At 53.4% G+C, this 14,707-nt stretch overlaps 1 protein-coding gene across 1 annotated transcript; it reads left to right on the top strand.

The window, feature by feature from the left end:
* Nucleotides 1–8,336: 8,336 nt before the first annotated feature.
* Nucleotides 8,337–14,471, top strand: LRP10 (LDL receptor related protein 10). Its single transcript, XM_079914770.1, is given in 8 exon segments — nucleotides 8,337–9,297; nucleotides 9,299–9,419; nucleotides 9,807–9,851; nucleotides 10,353–10,488; nucleotides 11,907–12,097; nucleotides 12,241–13,258; nucleotides 13,608–13,737; nucleotides 13,849–14,471. Coding segments are annotated over 8 exon segments (2,256 nt in total). The 5' UTR covers nucleotides 8,337–9,270; the 3' UTR covers nucleotides 14,437–14,471.
* Nucleotides 14,472–14,707: the final 236 nt, after the last annotated feature.

Below are 14,707 nucleotides of genomic sequence, written 5' to 3'. Positions count from 1 at the left end.
GGCCCCACTCCCCACAATCTGACAGCCTTCCCAGTCCTTTGTTTACCCTCTGTATTCCCACTTCCCTTTCCAGCTAAGGGGAGGTGGTGGGAAAGCACAAACATTGCCCCATTTTACAGATGCAGAAACTGAGGCCCAGATAAGACTTGCTCAAGCTCACAGCTCAGTAGTCCAAAATTAAAACCCAGGTCTGTCTGACTTTTTTTCCTGTACAGGCAGATTCTGACCATGTCTCTTGAGTGTCTCTTCCATTGTGGACTCCATGTAGCTGGGTGTCTGCATGGCAGTGTGTGTTCTGCGGAATCTGTCAGCATGTGTGTGCTTGCCTGCTGTGCTGTGTCGCAGGAGCGGTAGCACAGGGGAGAAGGGCTCTTCCTCAGGAGTCCTCTTGGCCAGGCCAGGAGTCACCTTCCTTCTTGGGGGCAGGAACAGGTATTCTGAGGGGATGGAGGAGGCATAGGACTCAGAAGCCAGAGGAAGTGAATGGGACAAAGGCAGCAGCTGGGGGAGGGATTCGGGTGGTGAACGTCTGAGGCAGGGGCCTGGCAGGAGGGGGAGGCTTTCAGGGCAGTTCCCATTCCTTAAGGCCCCGGGGAACCCCAGGTGAGGTTGCTCCATTGTTCTGAAGTCCCTGTACCCCCATCCAACCCACCGCCCCAAATCTGAATTCACCTCCTTTAGGAGAGCAACTCCCAACAGTCACCTAGCCTGAGGGTCTCTGCCTTCCTCACTCAGACAGTGTTGGGAGACTGGGGAGACCCAGAGGCAGCCTTCTTCGAGGGGGCTGGGCAGCCAAGGCCTGGAAAGGAGGCAGGCCTGACTGGCCAGAAGCCACCTTCCAAATGAGCTCACACACATACTTTCCACCCTGGCCCAGGGCCGCGGCTGGGTGCCTTCCAGCCAGCCTTCCCCAGCCAGGCCCAGCCCCCTCTGTCCTCCTCTGTCCCTCAGCAGGCCTGGAGCCCGGGTTGCACGACAGGATCGATAGGGCACCCCAGGCCAGGGCCGTCACCACACCCCAAGGGAGCAGCTTTCCCTGCCTCCAGGCTGAGACCAGGTCTCCGCAGGGTCCCTTATTCCTCCAATGGGCCTTCGTGGCTTAGAGGAGGAGGAGGCCAGTTTCCTGCACCCAAAGACCCACACCTGGATAGGGAGGGGCAGTAGAGGGGAAAGGAGAGGTGTCCACATTGTAGTGACCTGGAAGAAGCACTTCCTCAGAGAGCCTGAAGCAGCTCATTGACTCAGGGACTGGGCCATGTCTGGAAGCTGCCTCACCATGGGTCACATCCTGCCCACTCACTTGATTTCCCGCTAGGGGCACTTCCCCGATTTGAGGCAGGATGGGGTCTGGGTGGAGCAAGGCCAGGCTGACCACAAAGCGGGGGAAAGATGGGTGCCTCCGAAGGGCCCAGCGGATTCACACGCATGTGACAGGCTCCAGCTCATTTTGATCCAGCCTATGGTCAAAGACTTCACCCTTCGCCCAGCTTCCAGAGACATGTAGCACCAGGCCAGAGAGCAAGATCAATTCCCAAAAACGCTCTCCTTGGCCACTCTGTGCCTGGCTCTGTGCTAGGAGCGAGGCTGCCCTCACCCAACATCCTGGATCCGATGATATCTTCCTGAGGTTCCATGAGTTTGTATGTACAGACACAGCAGACAATTGCTCCCATTTTGGATTCCAAAAATATGGGCACTGCAGGTAGATCACACAGGCAGCCGTTGCCCTCCAAGGCACGGGTGGTATAGTTCTGTCGAAGAATGACTATGATTCATAATACCACTGACCCCATCACAGCCACCAGCCGAACGTTCTGTCCTCACTTCCTTACAAAAGAGTCGGATGGTGCTAGGCACACAGGAGCCCCTTAATAAATGTTTACTGACTTGAATTGCCAGTGAGAGCTGTGATATACATACGTTAACAGCTGTAGTTGTGAATACAGAAGTATTCTATACACGTGTAATAAGCATGGGTGTACATAGTAAATTTATAGGTTTAAAAAAATCACTGAGCTGTACATTTAAGTTTAGTACTTTTTTTGAATTTTACTGTATACTTCATATCAATCTTTAAAAGGTTCAAAAAAGAAAGAAAATATATCAAGGGAAGAGGTTCGCAACTCCAGAACAATGGCTTTGTCCCTACAGACCCCCTCCTTATGTGCCAGCCCTATCCCAGAGCCTGCCCTTAATCAGGGAATGGTTGGTATTGGGTTGTGTTGGCCTACCTCTTCCGGAAATACCAATCCTCCAGGCTGCACTCCCAGGACAGCGTGCACCTGGACCCTGGAGCACCCAGCAGGAAGGTCTCTCTCCCTTCACTCCTCTAAGCTCCATGCCAGGTGTCCCCAGAGTCCTCCTCCACTCTACTGGTCTGTGCTCCAGAGGTCCCCCACCCCCACCCCGTGCCTGCACAAAACTGCACATAAGTTCTGGGTGGAGGAAAGCTGGAGAAGGGGCCCAGAGCAACGCCCACCCCATCCTCTCTGTCTGGGCGCAGCCTCTTCTGCAGCAGAGACCGCTGGGGAGGGTTTGCAGGGTGGTAGCGCCCCCTCGTGCTCGGTGTTGGCACTGCAAGCCAAGCCCGGAGAACCGAAAGGTGGGGGCAAAGCCAGCAACGCTCAGGGCCAAGGACACCACCGGCCTGTCCCTTCCCCCTTTCCACTTTCCATGCTTCAACCCAGGACACCTGTACTTAAAGGGGTGGGACTATGGGCGCGACAGGATGACAAGCCTTAGTCTTCCAGCTGCAGAGAGGGAAAAGTCAGTTTCCGTCGTCTGTGCCTGTGCTGGGGGTTGGTGAACAGTCCTCGAATAACTCCAGGAAGGAAGAGGGAGTGGAAGGGGTGCAGGACAGAGGGTCTGCGGAAGGAAGTAAAGGGGGCACTGGAGTCCTGTCCTCCGAGTTACCACACTGCCCTCCGGTGGACGCCTCAGACACTGATCCCTCCAGGATGCCTGTCCCCTGGGCTTGTCCAGGTGGGTCTGCACTCCTGGACCTCAGAATGCTAGAACAGAGCTCCCTCTGGCCAAGGCAAGCGGGCCTCTGCGACTCCTGTATCTAAGAATGGGACATTTCTGTGCCACTTCTCTGAGGCCTTTGTAGGTCATGCCCAAGCCTCCTGGGGGGCCTCTTACATGGACTCATCCTCCTAAAGTCATCTGCACCCTGGGGCTGGGAGACTCCTTTAATCCCAGTCTTACATTTATAAAATTCTTAAATTTTGTAGTTCATAAAAATACCTATAGGTGTTTTGTGATTATCACTATATTATTGCCTATTTATGCTAAAAGTTTTCATTTGTTAAATATAAACACTTAAAATACACCAAGTTGGTGGACTTCCCTGGTGACGCAGTGGTTAAGAACTCTCCTGCCAATGCAGGGGACACGGGTTCGAACCCTGGTCCAGGAAGGTCCCATATGACGTGGAGCAACTAAGCCTGTGCGCCACAACTACTGAACCTGCGCACTGAGAGAGCCTGTGCTCCGCAACAAGAGAAGCCACTGCAGTGAGAAGCCCATGCACCGCAACGAGAAGAGTAGCCCCCCCCCACTTGCCGCAACTAGAGAAAGCCCGTGCGCAGCAACGAAGACCCAACGCAGCCAAAAATAGAAAGATAAATAAGTTAATTAATTAATTTTTTAAAAATACACCAAATTGGGACTTCCCTGGTGGTCCAGTGAGTAAGACTCTGCACTCCCAATGCAGGGGGCCCAGGTTGGTCTGCACTCCCAATGCAGGGGGCCCAGGTTGGATCCCTGGTCAGGGAATCCCGCGTGCGTGTCGCAGTACCGCAACTATGAGCCTGCATACCACAGCTAAGACCTGGTGCAGCCAAAATAAACAGATAAATATTTTTTAAAATAAATAAAATACACCAAATATTTTGAAAACAGTCTTAGTATTTAATTTTTTATACACCCGAGGCCCCCAAAATGGACATGATTGAGGTGGTTCTCAAACCTCCAAGGGGTGTCCCTGACCCGGCATCTCATTCTTTCCAAAGCACAAGGAAACTTACTCCCATCAACATATGGTAGAGTCTTCAATCCCCATTCCCTTCAAACACACAGGTTTCCCCATCTTGAAAAGCTCTCCTGGATTCTGCTGCAGTTTTGAAAGATTTTTCTCATTTTCCCCTTTTCTCTCAAGCCAAGGTTTTCCAAAAGCTGTCTGTATTCCTTCCCCAGTCATTTCTTTTTAACCCAACCTCTATGTCTGCATCCCAACCAGGCATTTACTGAAACTTCTCCCTAAAAGGCCCTCGTGACCCCTTTCTTCCCACCCCAGGGGGTGCTTTCACTTTCTTTGGCCTTGTATTAGCATCTAACACAGCTTGCTTTGAGAAGCTCCTTTGCTCTTGTCTTCCCGGACTTTCTGCCATCCTACAATCCACAAGTCACAGGGTTTTCAAGGAGCCCTGAAAGCCCAGGGCTGGTATCCCTCTGCATCAACCCTAACTGTGCCTTCAGCTCCTCTACCCCGAGCAGGGACTATCTTTATTTGTTCCGTTAATTCCAGTTTCTGCCCTTCAGACTGTACAGAATAAACAAATTCTTGTTCCACGCTACAGCTCTTCAAATATTTGGATCTAGTTTTCATATATACAAACGCTCACTACAGTTAAGCTTTTTTTTAGGTGAAAAGCCTTTCTTCTTCCATAAACAGCTTTCATACGGAGCAGCTTAGAGACCCCTCACTATTCCTATCACCCTCCTCTGGATTAAATCATTTTGTCAGTCTTTTAAAATGTAGCTTCCCAGAGAAGCAGTACCACACAGTGGTTAGGACAAGGACTCTGGAGTTACACAATCTGGATTTGGATCCAGCCTTTATGACTTATTGGTAGGGTGCCCTTCAGCAAGCTGTGTATCCTCCCAGAGCTTCAATTTCCTCATCTTTAAAATGGGCTAATAAAAAAAAAAGGGCCAATAATTCAAAGGGTAGTTGAGTGGATTAAAAGACATAATCCACGTGATGCCACGTGATGCCTATGATCGGCAGTCACTGATTCATTCATTCATTCATTCAACAAATATTTATTTATTGGCTACTTTATGCCAGATATTGCCTTTGGCACTGGGGATTCACCAGTAAAAGAATAGATCCTTGCCCCTATGGAACTTATATTCTTGTGTGTGGTGAAGGGAATAAACATGATAAGTGAGTAAAATATATTATGTTAGATAGTGATAAGAATTTTCCAAATTTTTAAGTTCTGTGTCCTTTTTGATGAACAATTCCACCTTTGAATCATTTTTATCTTTTACTACAAGCATCCGAGAGAAACCAGGCTGCTTCTTCAACACTTTGCTTAGAAATTTCCTCAGCCAAATATCCAATTTCATTCCTCACAAGTTCTCCCTTCCACGGAACACTAGGACATGAACACAATTCAACCAAGTTCTTTGCCCCTTTATAACAAAGATCGCCTTTCCTCCAGTTTCCAACAGTGTCTTCTTCATCTCCTTCTGAGACCTCATCAGAATAATCTTTACCATCCATATTTCCACCAACATCTGTTCACTTAGGTATTCTCTTGAGAGATTGAGTCTCTCTCTCTAGCTCTCTTCTTCTGAGCCCTCATAAGAACCACCCTTAACAGTCCATTCACAGCAATGTAGGCTTTCTCTAGCATGCACCTCCAGTCTTCCAGCCTCTGCCCATCACCCGGTTCTAAAGCTGCTTTCACTTTCTTATGTATTTGTGACAACAGCACCCCAACTTCTCAGTACCAAGTTTCCATCTTAGTCCATTCAGACCACTATAACAAAATACAACCAATTGGGTAGCTTATAAACAAGGGAAATTTATTGCTCACAGTTCTGGAGGCTGGGAAGCCCAAGATCAAGGTGCCAGCATAGTCACCTTCTGGCGAGGGCCCTCTTCCCGGTTCACAGCCAGTGTTTTCTATGTCCTCACATGGTGGAAAGGGCTAGGGATCTCTCTAGAGCCTTTTTTACTAGTCCCATTCTGAGGGCTCCACCTCATGACCGAAGCATCTCCCAAAGGCCCACTTCCTAATACTATCATCTTTGGAGGTTAGGAAATCAAGAGATGAATTGGGGGTGGCGGAAGGGACACAAACATTCAGACCAGAGCACCTTGGCTGCGGCACATGCTAGTAGTTTGATCTTGAGCAAGTTATCTAACCTGTGACTCAGTTTCCTCAATTATAAAATGAGGACAAAAATAACACCTACTTCCTGGAGGTGCGGTGAGGATTAAATGAGATGATATATGTGCAGTGCTGAGAAGAGTGCCAAACATATGGTGAGTACTCTATCAAAGTTAGATACTGGTGGGACTACCCTGGTGGTGCAGTGGTTAAGAATCCGCCTGCCAATGCAGGGGACATGGGTTCGAGCCTTGGTCCGGGAAGATCCCACGTGCCACGGAGCAACTAAGCCTGTGAACCACAACTACTGAGCCTGCATTCTGAAGCCCGTGAGCCACAACTACTGAGCCCATGCGCCACAACTGCTGAAGCCCGTGCACCTAGAGCCCGTGCTCCACAAGAGAAGCCACCGCAATGAGAAGCCTGTGCACCGCAACGAACAGTAGCCCCCGCTCGCCACAACGGAGACCCAACGCAGCCAAAAATAAATAAATAAATAAATATTAAAAAAAAAAAAAGATACTGGCATTTTGAAAACCAAATATCTGCCCATCTTCCAGTACTTCCACTACTTTTCACAATTTCTCAGAGTTCCAAGAACATCTCCACAGACCCATTTCTAAATGGACTTGGTCTACAGTGTGATATATATGGGCTTGGACACTTAAAATCACTAAACGAATTAAAGCTTAAACTAATTATAGGTTCTCTTTCACTTCTTCCTATTTTCTTTTGGCTCAAATTCACTCTTTTATTTGCCTGCGTTGGGTCTTCATTGCTGTGCGTGGGCTTTCTCTAGTTGAGGCGAGCGGGAGCTACTCTTTGTTGCAGTGCACGGGCTTCTCATTGCGGTGGCTTCTCTTGTTGCACAGCACGGGCTCTAGGCTCATGGGCTTCAGTAGTTGTGGCACGTGGGCTCAGTAGTTGTGGCACATGGGCTTAGTTGCTCCGCGGCATGTGGGATCTTCCCGGACCAGGGCTCGAACGCGTGTCCCCCGCATTGGGAGATGGATTCTTAACCACTGCACCACCAGGGAAGTCCCCAACATAGATCTTGATTTTTTTTTTTTTTCCAAATCTTAGTTTATTCAGCATTCCAGACCATGGGCTCTTCCTCCTCCTCCTGCCCCTTACAACTCTTCCCGTCTCGCCACCACTTTTCCAGTTTTATTTCTAAATTCATTTCTAAACTCCCCACAAGCCCACTCCCAAGTACTCCCCATGGCTGACTTTTTAAATTTATATATCTGACCTCTCTTCCCAACTATTCTGTAAGCTCCTTGAAGTTAAAGTGAACTCTTACAAGTTCCAGGCATCTGCTAAGTACCCAGCATAGAGAACACAGCCTGCACTCAACTAAAACTTCCATGATCGCTTTCAGGACTTAAGTATTTTTAATTTCCCCAACCTCTCTGCCCTGCTTCCCTTTATTCAACATCCTTCTCCCACATTTAGGGTTCTATTTCACCCCTCATTAATCCCAAGGGCTATAGTAGGGAACAGAGAGAGACCAAGGAACCAAGTTCCCTTGGCATGGGACCAAGATCCAAGTGGCAGAAGGACTTTTTATGGCCAAGTCTATGGCTTCAGGCCCTGCTGAGGTCTCAGTTTTGAACACATCAAAACTGATGTCAACAACAAATGTCATGAACAGAAAACTGTTTGTACCATTTGTAAAGAGGCGAGAGTAGTAAGGTTCTGAATGTACACTCTGTCCAAAGCCAGATCGCCTAGTTTCAAACCCTTGTTTCAGCATTTACCAGATCCATGATCTTGGGCAATACTAAACCCCTCTGTACCAGAGTTTCCTTACCTGTAACATGGGAGTAACAGTAATAACCACTTCACAAGATTGTGGAGAGGATTAAAAGAGCAAACACTTGAAAAGTGCTTAGATCTGTGCCTGAAATGTGAAAAAAAGCTCAAAAACTATTTGCTATTGTTATTGTTTACTATTATAACCTATAAGTGCCACAAGAAACATGCAATCCAAGCCCACATAAATTAGAAATATCTCTTGTGACTAATAATAATAATTGCTAGCATGTATGAAACACTCCCTAGATGCTCAACTTGTATTATCTCCCTAAATGTTGACAATAACCTTAAGAGGGAATTGTACATTATTAACCCCATTTTACAATTGAGAAGCACAGAGAGGTTAAACAATTTTCTCAACGTCACAAGGCCAGCAAGAAGGGAAGGCACATTTATTCCTTTATTGAATTACAGTGTCTCAGCAGGAGAGAAGCCTTGTGGGTACAAAGGTAAACAGTCTAGGCCCCAGCCTACAGGAAGTTTCAGTTTCCACAGCAGGGGAGGGGCAGGGGCGGGAAAGAGTAAACAAATAGTTACAACACCGTGTGGTAATTGCTATAATAGAGGCTCATCAAGAAAAGTGCTACCGCATCCCAGACACTGGGACAAGAATAGTACTGAGAGCTTAAGGATTCAAAGGAAAGACATGACAGTTACGGAATAAGCAGTTGCCCTTTGACAGACGTGTCCTGTAACTAACGTTACACGGAAAGGACTAAACAAAGCAGAGTTAAAAGTGGAAGCTGAGCTCCTTCAAAGCCCAAGTGACAAGACTCTGCACGACCGGAAAGGCGTTAAGACGGTCGGGTGGGCGGAGAGTGCGTTGATTGGCAGGGGTGGGGCCAGGCTCGTCACCCGCCCCCTCCTCCGCCCGGGCTCCTCCAACCCCTGGGCTGGCGGGGGTACAGACTGAGCGAGGGACTGGGCGTTGTGCCGAGCCGCCCGTCCTCCTTCCCCGCTCCCCTGCCGCGTTCCGCGGGCTGGACGCGCTGGAGAAGTTGAGCAGCGCCCGGGCCGGCCCTGGGGGCTGACAGTCGGTAAAGTTTGGCCCAAAGAGGAAGTGGCCTCAAGCCCCAGCAGGTGGCGGCCAGGCCTGGACCGGGGCGCTTGCGGCCTGCGGGCCGGCTCTAGGCGAGGGCGCGCCCCAGCGCCGGTCTTTCAGCCGATTTCCGGGGGTTCGGGGGCCGGCCTCGGGAGAGAGCGAGGCGGCAGCCGGGGAAAACAACTCCGAAGTTGGCGAGAGGCACCGCCCCTGCGCTCGGGCCGCCTCCGCCCCCCACCCGCCCCCAGCCCTGGCCTCCAGAGCACCGGTCGAGGAGCCCGGGCCATGGAGGCCCCTCAGGGAGGCGACACTGGGAGGCCAGGACGCCCGGAGCGGCGCCGCCTCCCCACTGGGTAGACCACCGAAGCTCCGGGACTTTTCTTGCACCTGCGGACGGCTCACGATGCTGCCGGCCATCCTTCTCCTCCTCCTGGGTAAGAAACCGAAAACGAGACTACTCGCCCGGCAACCCGCTCCCAGGGCTGTCACCGGGCCCAGGGGCTCTAGCTCCCTTCCTCCTACGTGGCCCCTCACCTTACCCTGCCTGCCCGTGCCCGGCACTGCCTGCCCCAATCCCCGCGAACTCTCTAGCCGCTCTCCTCAGCCCGCAGCCTCCCTCTGGCTTCCGTAGATCACCGTACCCACTCCATAGGCCGTGCTGCCGGACCTTCCTCCGAGGTCACACACCGCTGCCTTCCTTTGCTCCACCACCCCTTCCTGTAAACTACCCGGAAGCCGCAGATGGCTCCCTTTCCTACGTGACTCGCTCGGTGAAGAAAACTCCGGAGCGTGACTCTTGCCCTTTCTCGCTCTTCCTCTAGGAGACGCTGTGGCCCACCCAGACAGGATCATTTTCCCAAATCCTGGTGAGTAGAGGATGCCCCTGGGGTCCCATGGGCTTGGTAATGAGGCAGGACCCAAGAGAAAAACTCTCTCTTCCTTGAATTCCTCTAGTACCTACCATAGTTTTAGAGTGGAGCTCATCCACCCTTTATTTTACAGGTGGAGAAACTGAGACCTAGCATAAGCCCTCAGCTGGTAGTTATGTATTTTTTCCCCAAATATCCATCCTTGATCGGCCTAGCCAAAATGTAGTCTTCCTGAGGATAGAAACAGTATTTCCCGGTTCCTCCTGGCCCAGTGGCTGGCACAAAGCAGACCTCATATTGTTTGTGGTGTTGATAGTTAAGGTAGAACTATGATGAGTGTGGAGAGACAGGGGCCTGCTGAAGACTGTGCCTCTAGAGTGTGTGTCGCTGGGGCAGGGGAGTTTCTGTGCTCCTTCTTGAAGAACCCAGGCCCTTGGAGGAGGCGTGGCATGGTAAGAGGCTCTCAACCGATGTCCCTACCTTCCTCTCTCTCTCCAGCCTGTGAGGACCCCCCGGCAGTGCTCTTGGAAGTGCAGGGCACCTTACAGAGGCCCGTGGGCCGGGACAGCCGCAGCTCCCCTGCCAACTGTACCTGGCTCATCCTGGGCAGCAAGGAGCAGACGGTAACGGTCAGGTGAGAAGCAGAGCAAGACCCTATTCCTTTCCCCCACCCCTCCTCCTCTACCATGGAAAAGACTTCAGGGATCTTCTCCATGGAACTTCCATCCCTGTCAACAGGGGGAAGAGTAGAATTAGACTTGGCCTAGTCTTCCCTAAAAGCCTGGCTTGCTCCATGGTGAATTGGAACTGCCTGGAGTGGACATCTAGCTTGGGTCTTGTCATCTCTGAAGGACAACAGAAACAGTCCTTTCCTCTAGAAACAGTCCTTTCTCTCTGATATGGCTGCTTGGAGGAGTCCTTCAATCCATTGCACATCCTTGCCTGGGATTCAAATCTATTCCTTCATCAGCTTAGAACCTTCCTCAGCCTCCCCAGACCTTTTTTTTAAAAAAATATTTATTTATTTTATTTTGGCTGCACTGGGTCTTAGTTGCGGCACGTGGGATCTTCGTTGGGGCATGAGGGATCTTTAGTTGCGGCACACAGACTCTTAGTTGCGGCACGCGGGCTTCTTCGTTGTGGAATAGGGGATCTAGTTCCCCGACCAGGGATTGAACCCACGCCCCCTGCATTGGGAGCTCAGAGTCTAACTCACTGGATCACCAGCGAAGTCCCTCCCCAGATCTTTTAAACAGTCCAGGTCTCCCTGGGCTCCTCCAACCGTGGGCCGTGGGGTTGGGGCCCATGTTGAGTACCTAGCTATTTGCTTCCCACAGCTCACTTCCCATGGATTTACCCAGAAAAGGGTAGGTGAAGGGAGAGGGCAATCTGGGCAGAGGTTGTTGGGGCAGAGAGATCAGAATGCCATGGTGATCTCAGGTCTCACCACTGGGCACTGGGAGGGGATGGTGAGTTCTGGTTAATTAAGCTGTATGGTAATTGCCGGTTACTGCTAGCACCAGACTCAGGTGACAGTGCTGCAACAACAGGAAAGCAATGAATCTGTTCTAACTCAGTCCAGAACACAAGGCAGTTTTTCCAGAAGGCTCTAGGATGTACTCATGGTCTCATGGTGCCATAGGCCTCTGTTAGGGCTCTTGCCTTGATCACAAAGGAATTTGGCTAACTCCATTTTCATTTGGCTATTTGGATTGTGGATAAGCAGGTGTTCCTGCTTCTTGGAGTAGAACAGGCCTGACAACACTGGGGGAGGAAGAAGCCAGCAGTGGTCAAGAATATCTTACGGGGGCTTCCCTGGTGGCGCAGTGGTTGAGAGTCCGCCTGCCGATGCAGGGGACACGGGTTCGTGCCCCGGTCTGTGAAGATCCCACATGCCGTGGAGCGGCTGGGCCCGTAAGCCATGGCCGCTGAGCCTGCGCGTCCGGAGCCTGTGCTCCGCGGCGGGAGAGGCCACGGCAGTGGGAGGCCCGCGTACCGCAAAAAAAAAAAAAAAAAGAATATCTTACGTCCTGCTCTCCTTCACCCCTGTAGGTTCCAAAAACTGCGTCTGGCCTGTGGCTCAGAGCGCTTAATCCTGCGCTCCCCCATCCAGCCACAGATCTCCCTGTGCGAGGCACCTGCCAGCCCTCTGCAGCTTCCTGGAGGCAACGTCACCATCACCTACAGCTATGCTGGGGCCAGAGCACCCATGGGCCAGGGCTTCCTGCTCTCCTACAGCCAAGGTGGGCTGGACAGGGCTGTCTGTAGTAGTGCCTAGTAGTGTCTAGTGTAGTGCCACTAGAACAGGCAGTGGAAGCCTGAGGGAGGAGGGGAGGATCCTGGCAGCTCCAGTGCCTCACAGCCCCTCTCCATGGTGCCTCTGCAGATTGGCTGATGTGCCTGCAGGAAGAGTTCCAGTGCCTGAACCACCGCTGTGTGCCCTTGGTCCAGCGCTGTGACGGGGTCGATGCCTGTGGCGATGGATCTGACGAGGCAGGTTGCAGTTCAGACCCCTTCCCCAACCTGACCCCGGGCCCTGTCCCCACCCCACCCTGCAATCACACCTTGGAAGACTTCTATGGGGTCTTCTCCTCCCTCGGATACTCACACCTGGCTTCAGTCTCCCACCCCCAGTCCTGCCTCTGGCTGTTGGACCCCCATGATGGCCGGCGCCTGGCGGTGCGCTTTACGGCCCTGGACCTGAGCTATGGAGATGCAGTGCACGTGTATGATGGCGCTGGGCCCCCCGAGACCCTCCGGCTGCTGCGCAGCCTCACCCACTTCAGCAATGGCAAGGCTGTCACCGTGGAGACACTGTCCGGCCAGGCCACAGTGGACTACCACACAGTCGCCTGGAGCAGCGGTCGGGGCTTCAATGCCACCTACCACGTGCGGGGCTACTGCTTGCCTTGGGACCGACCCTGCGGCTTAGGCTCTGGCTTGGGGGCTAGCGAGGGCCTAGGCGAGCGCTGCTACAGCGAGGCACAGCGCTGCGACGGCTCATGGGACTGCGCCGACGGCACGGACGAGGAGAACTGCCCCAGCTGCCCACCTGGACACTACCCCTGTGGGGCCGCTGGCACCCCCGGTGCCACAGCCTGCTACCTGCCTGCTGACCGCTGCAACTACCAGACCTTCTGTGCTGATGGAGCAGACGAGAGACGCTGTCGGCACTGCCAGCCTGGCAACTTCCGGTGCCGGGACGAGAAGTGCGTGTATGAGACGTGGGTGTGCGACGGGCAGCCAGACTGCGCTGACGGCAGCGACGAGTGGGACTGCTCCTATGCCCTGCCCCGCAAGGTCATTACCGCCGCGGTCATCGGCAGCCTCGTGTGTGGCTTGCTGCTGGTCATTGCCCTGGGCTGCACCTGCAAGCTCTATGCCATTCGTACCCAGGAGTACAGGTCAGTGGGAATGCAGCTGGCAGTAGAGGCGTGGGGACTGAGGGCGGGACAGGGCCTGTGCAGCCACAGAAGTCCAGAGGGCGCCCACGTTGGGGACGGGTTCTGGTGACCAGCTTCTGGGTTGGCTCCTAGGGTTGTCTAGCTTGGCAGGCGTGCTTCTCTGAGAGGGGGACCGGTCTAGATCTTGAAAGCCATCTCAAGGAAGGAGGGGGATGTCAGATGACTTTGGAAAGCCGTGGCCTAGCTCCGGGTGCCCTGGCTTGGGTGCAGAAGAAGGAGGCCTGTCCAGGCTGGGGCAGGCGGCTCTGGTGAGCAGCACCCGTGACCGAGCCGTCCTCGTCCCTTCCAGCATCTTCGCCCCCCTCTCCCGGACAGAGGCCGAGATTGTGCAACAGCAGGCGCCTCCCTCCTATGGGCAGCTCATTGCCCAGGGCGCCATCCCACCTGTAGAGGACTTCCCTACAGAGAACCCAAATGACGTAAGTCACCCTCCGCAGCCGGACCACCTCCCACTCCCAGCCCTTCCTTCTTTCAGGCTTCTGGCCGTCCCCACCCCCTCTGACTCTGGTGTCTTCATCCTCTCCTTGCAGAACTCCGTGCTGGGCAACCTGCGTTCTCTGCTACAGATCTTGCGCCAGGACATGACTCCAGGGGGCGCCTCAGCCACCCGCCGCCGCCAGCGGGGCCGCTCTATGCGCCGCCTGGTGCGCCGTCTCCGCCGCTGGGGCCTGCTTCCGCGAACCAGTCCCCCAGCCCGGACCTCTGAGACCAGATCCCAGGTCACACCTTCTGCTGCTCCCCCTGAGACCTTAGACGGCAGCACAGGTCCAGCCCGTGAGGGCGGGGCGGTGGGTGGGCAGGATGGGGAACAGGCACCCCCACTGCCTGTAAAGGCTCCACTGCCACCTGCCAGCACGTCTCCAGCCTTCCCCACTGTCCCCGAGGCCCCAGGGCCACTGCCTGCGGCGCCCCTGGAGCCATCACTGCTGTCTGGAGTGGTACAGGCCCTGCGAGGCCGCCTCCTGCCCAGCCTGCGGCCCCCAGGACCAACCCGGGCCCCACCTGGACCCCACACAACAGTCCTGTCCCCAGAGGATGAGGACGATGTGCTGCTGGTGCCACTGGCTGAGCCCGGGGTCTGGGTGGTCGAAGCAGAAGATGAGCCACTGCTGGCGTGAGGTGACCTGGCTCCCCTGGGTGCTCTATTCACAGTGACAGCAACCCTGTAGAGGGCAGCTCAGCTTCCCTTCCACTGCTTCCCTCCCTGTCCCTCAGTGTGAGGGCACCTGATGGGCCTCCCATGGATCCCATGTAGCTGCTATAAAGTTAGGTGTTCCTCAGGCAGGGAGAGGGCTCACACAGGGCCCCCTCTCTGCGCATGGCCAGAGACCACAGTCCTCCACTACCTTCTCCCCACACCACCACCATTTGGGTGGCTGTTTTTAAAAA

Source organism: Stenella coeruleoalba, assembly GCF_951394435.1.
Source record: "Stenella coeruleoalba genome assembly, chromosome: 2".
NCBI classification, from domain to species: domain Eukaryota; kingdom Metazoa; phylum Chordata; class Mammalia; order Artiodactyla; family Delphinidae; genus Stenella; species Stenella coeruleoalba.
This window is presented reverse-complemented; position numbering and strand designations above follow the sequence as displayed.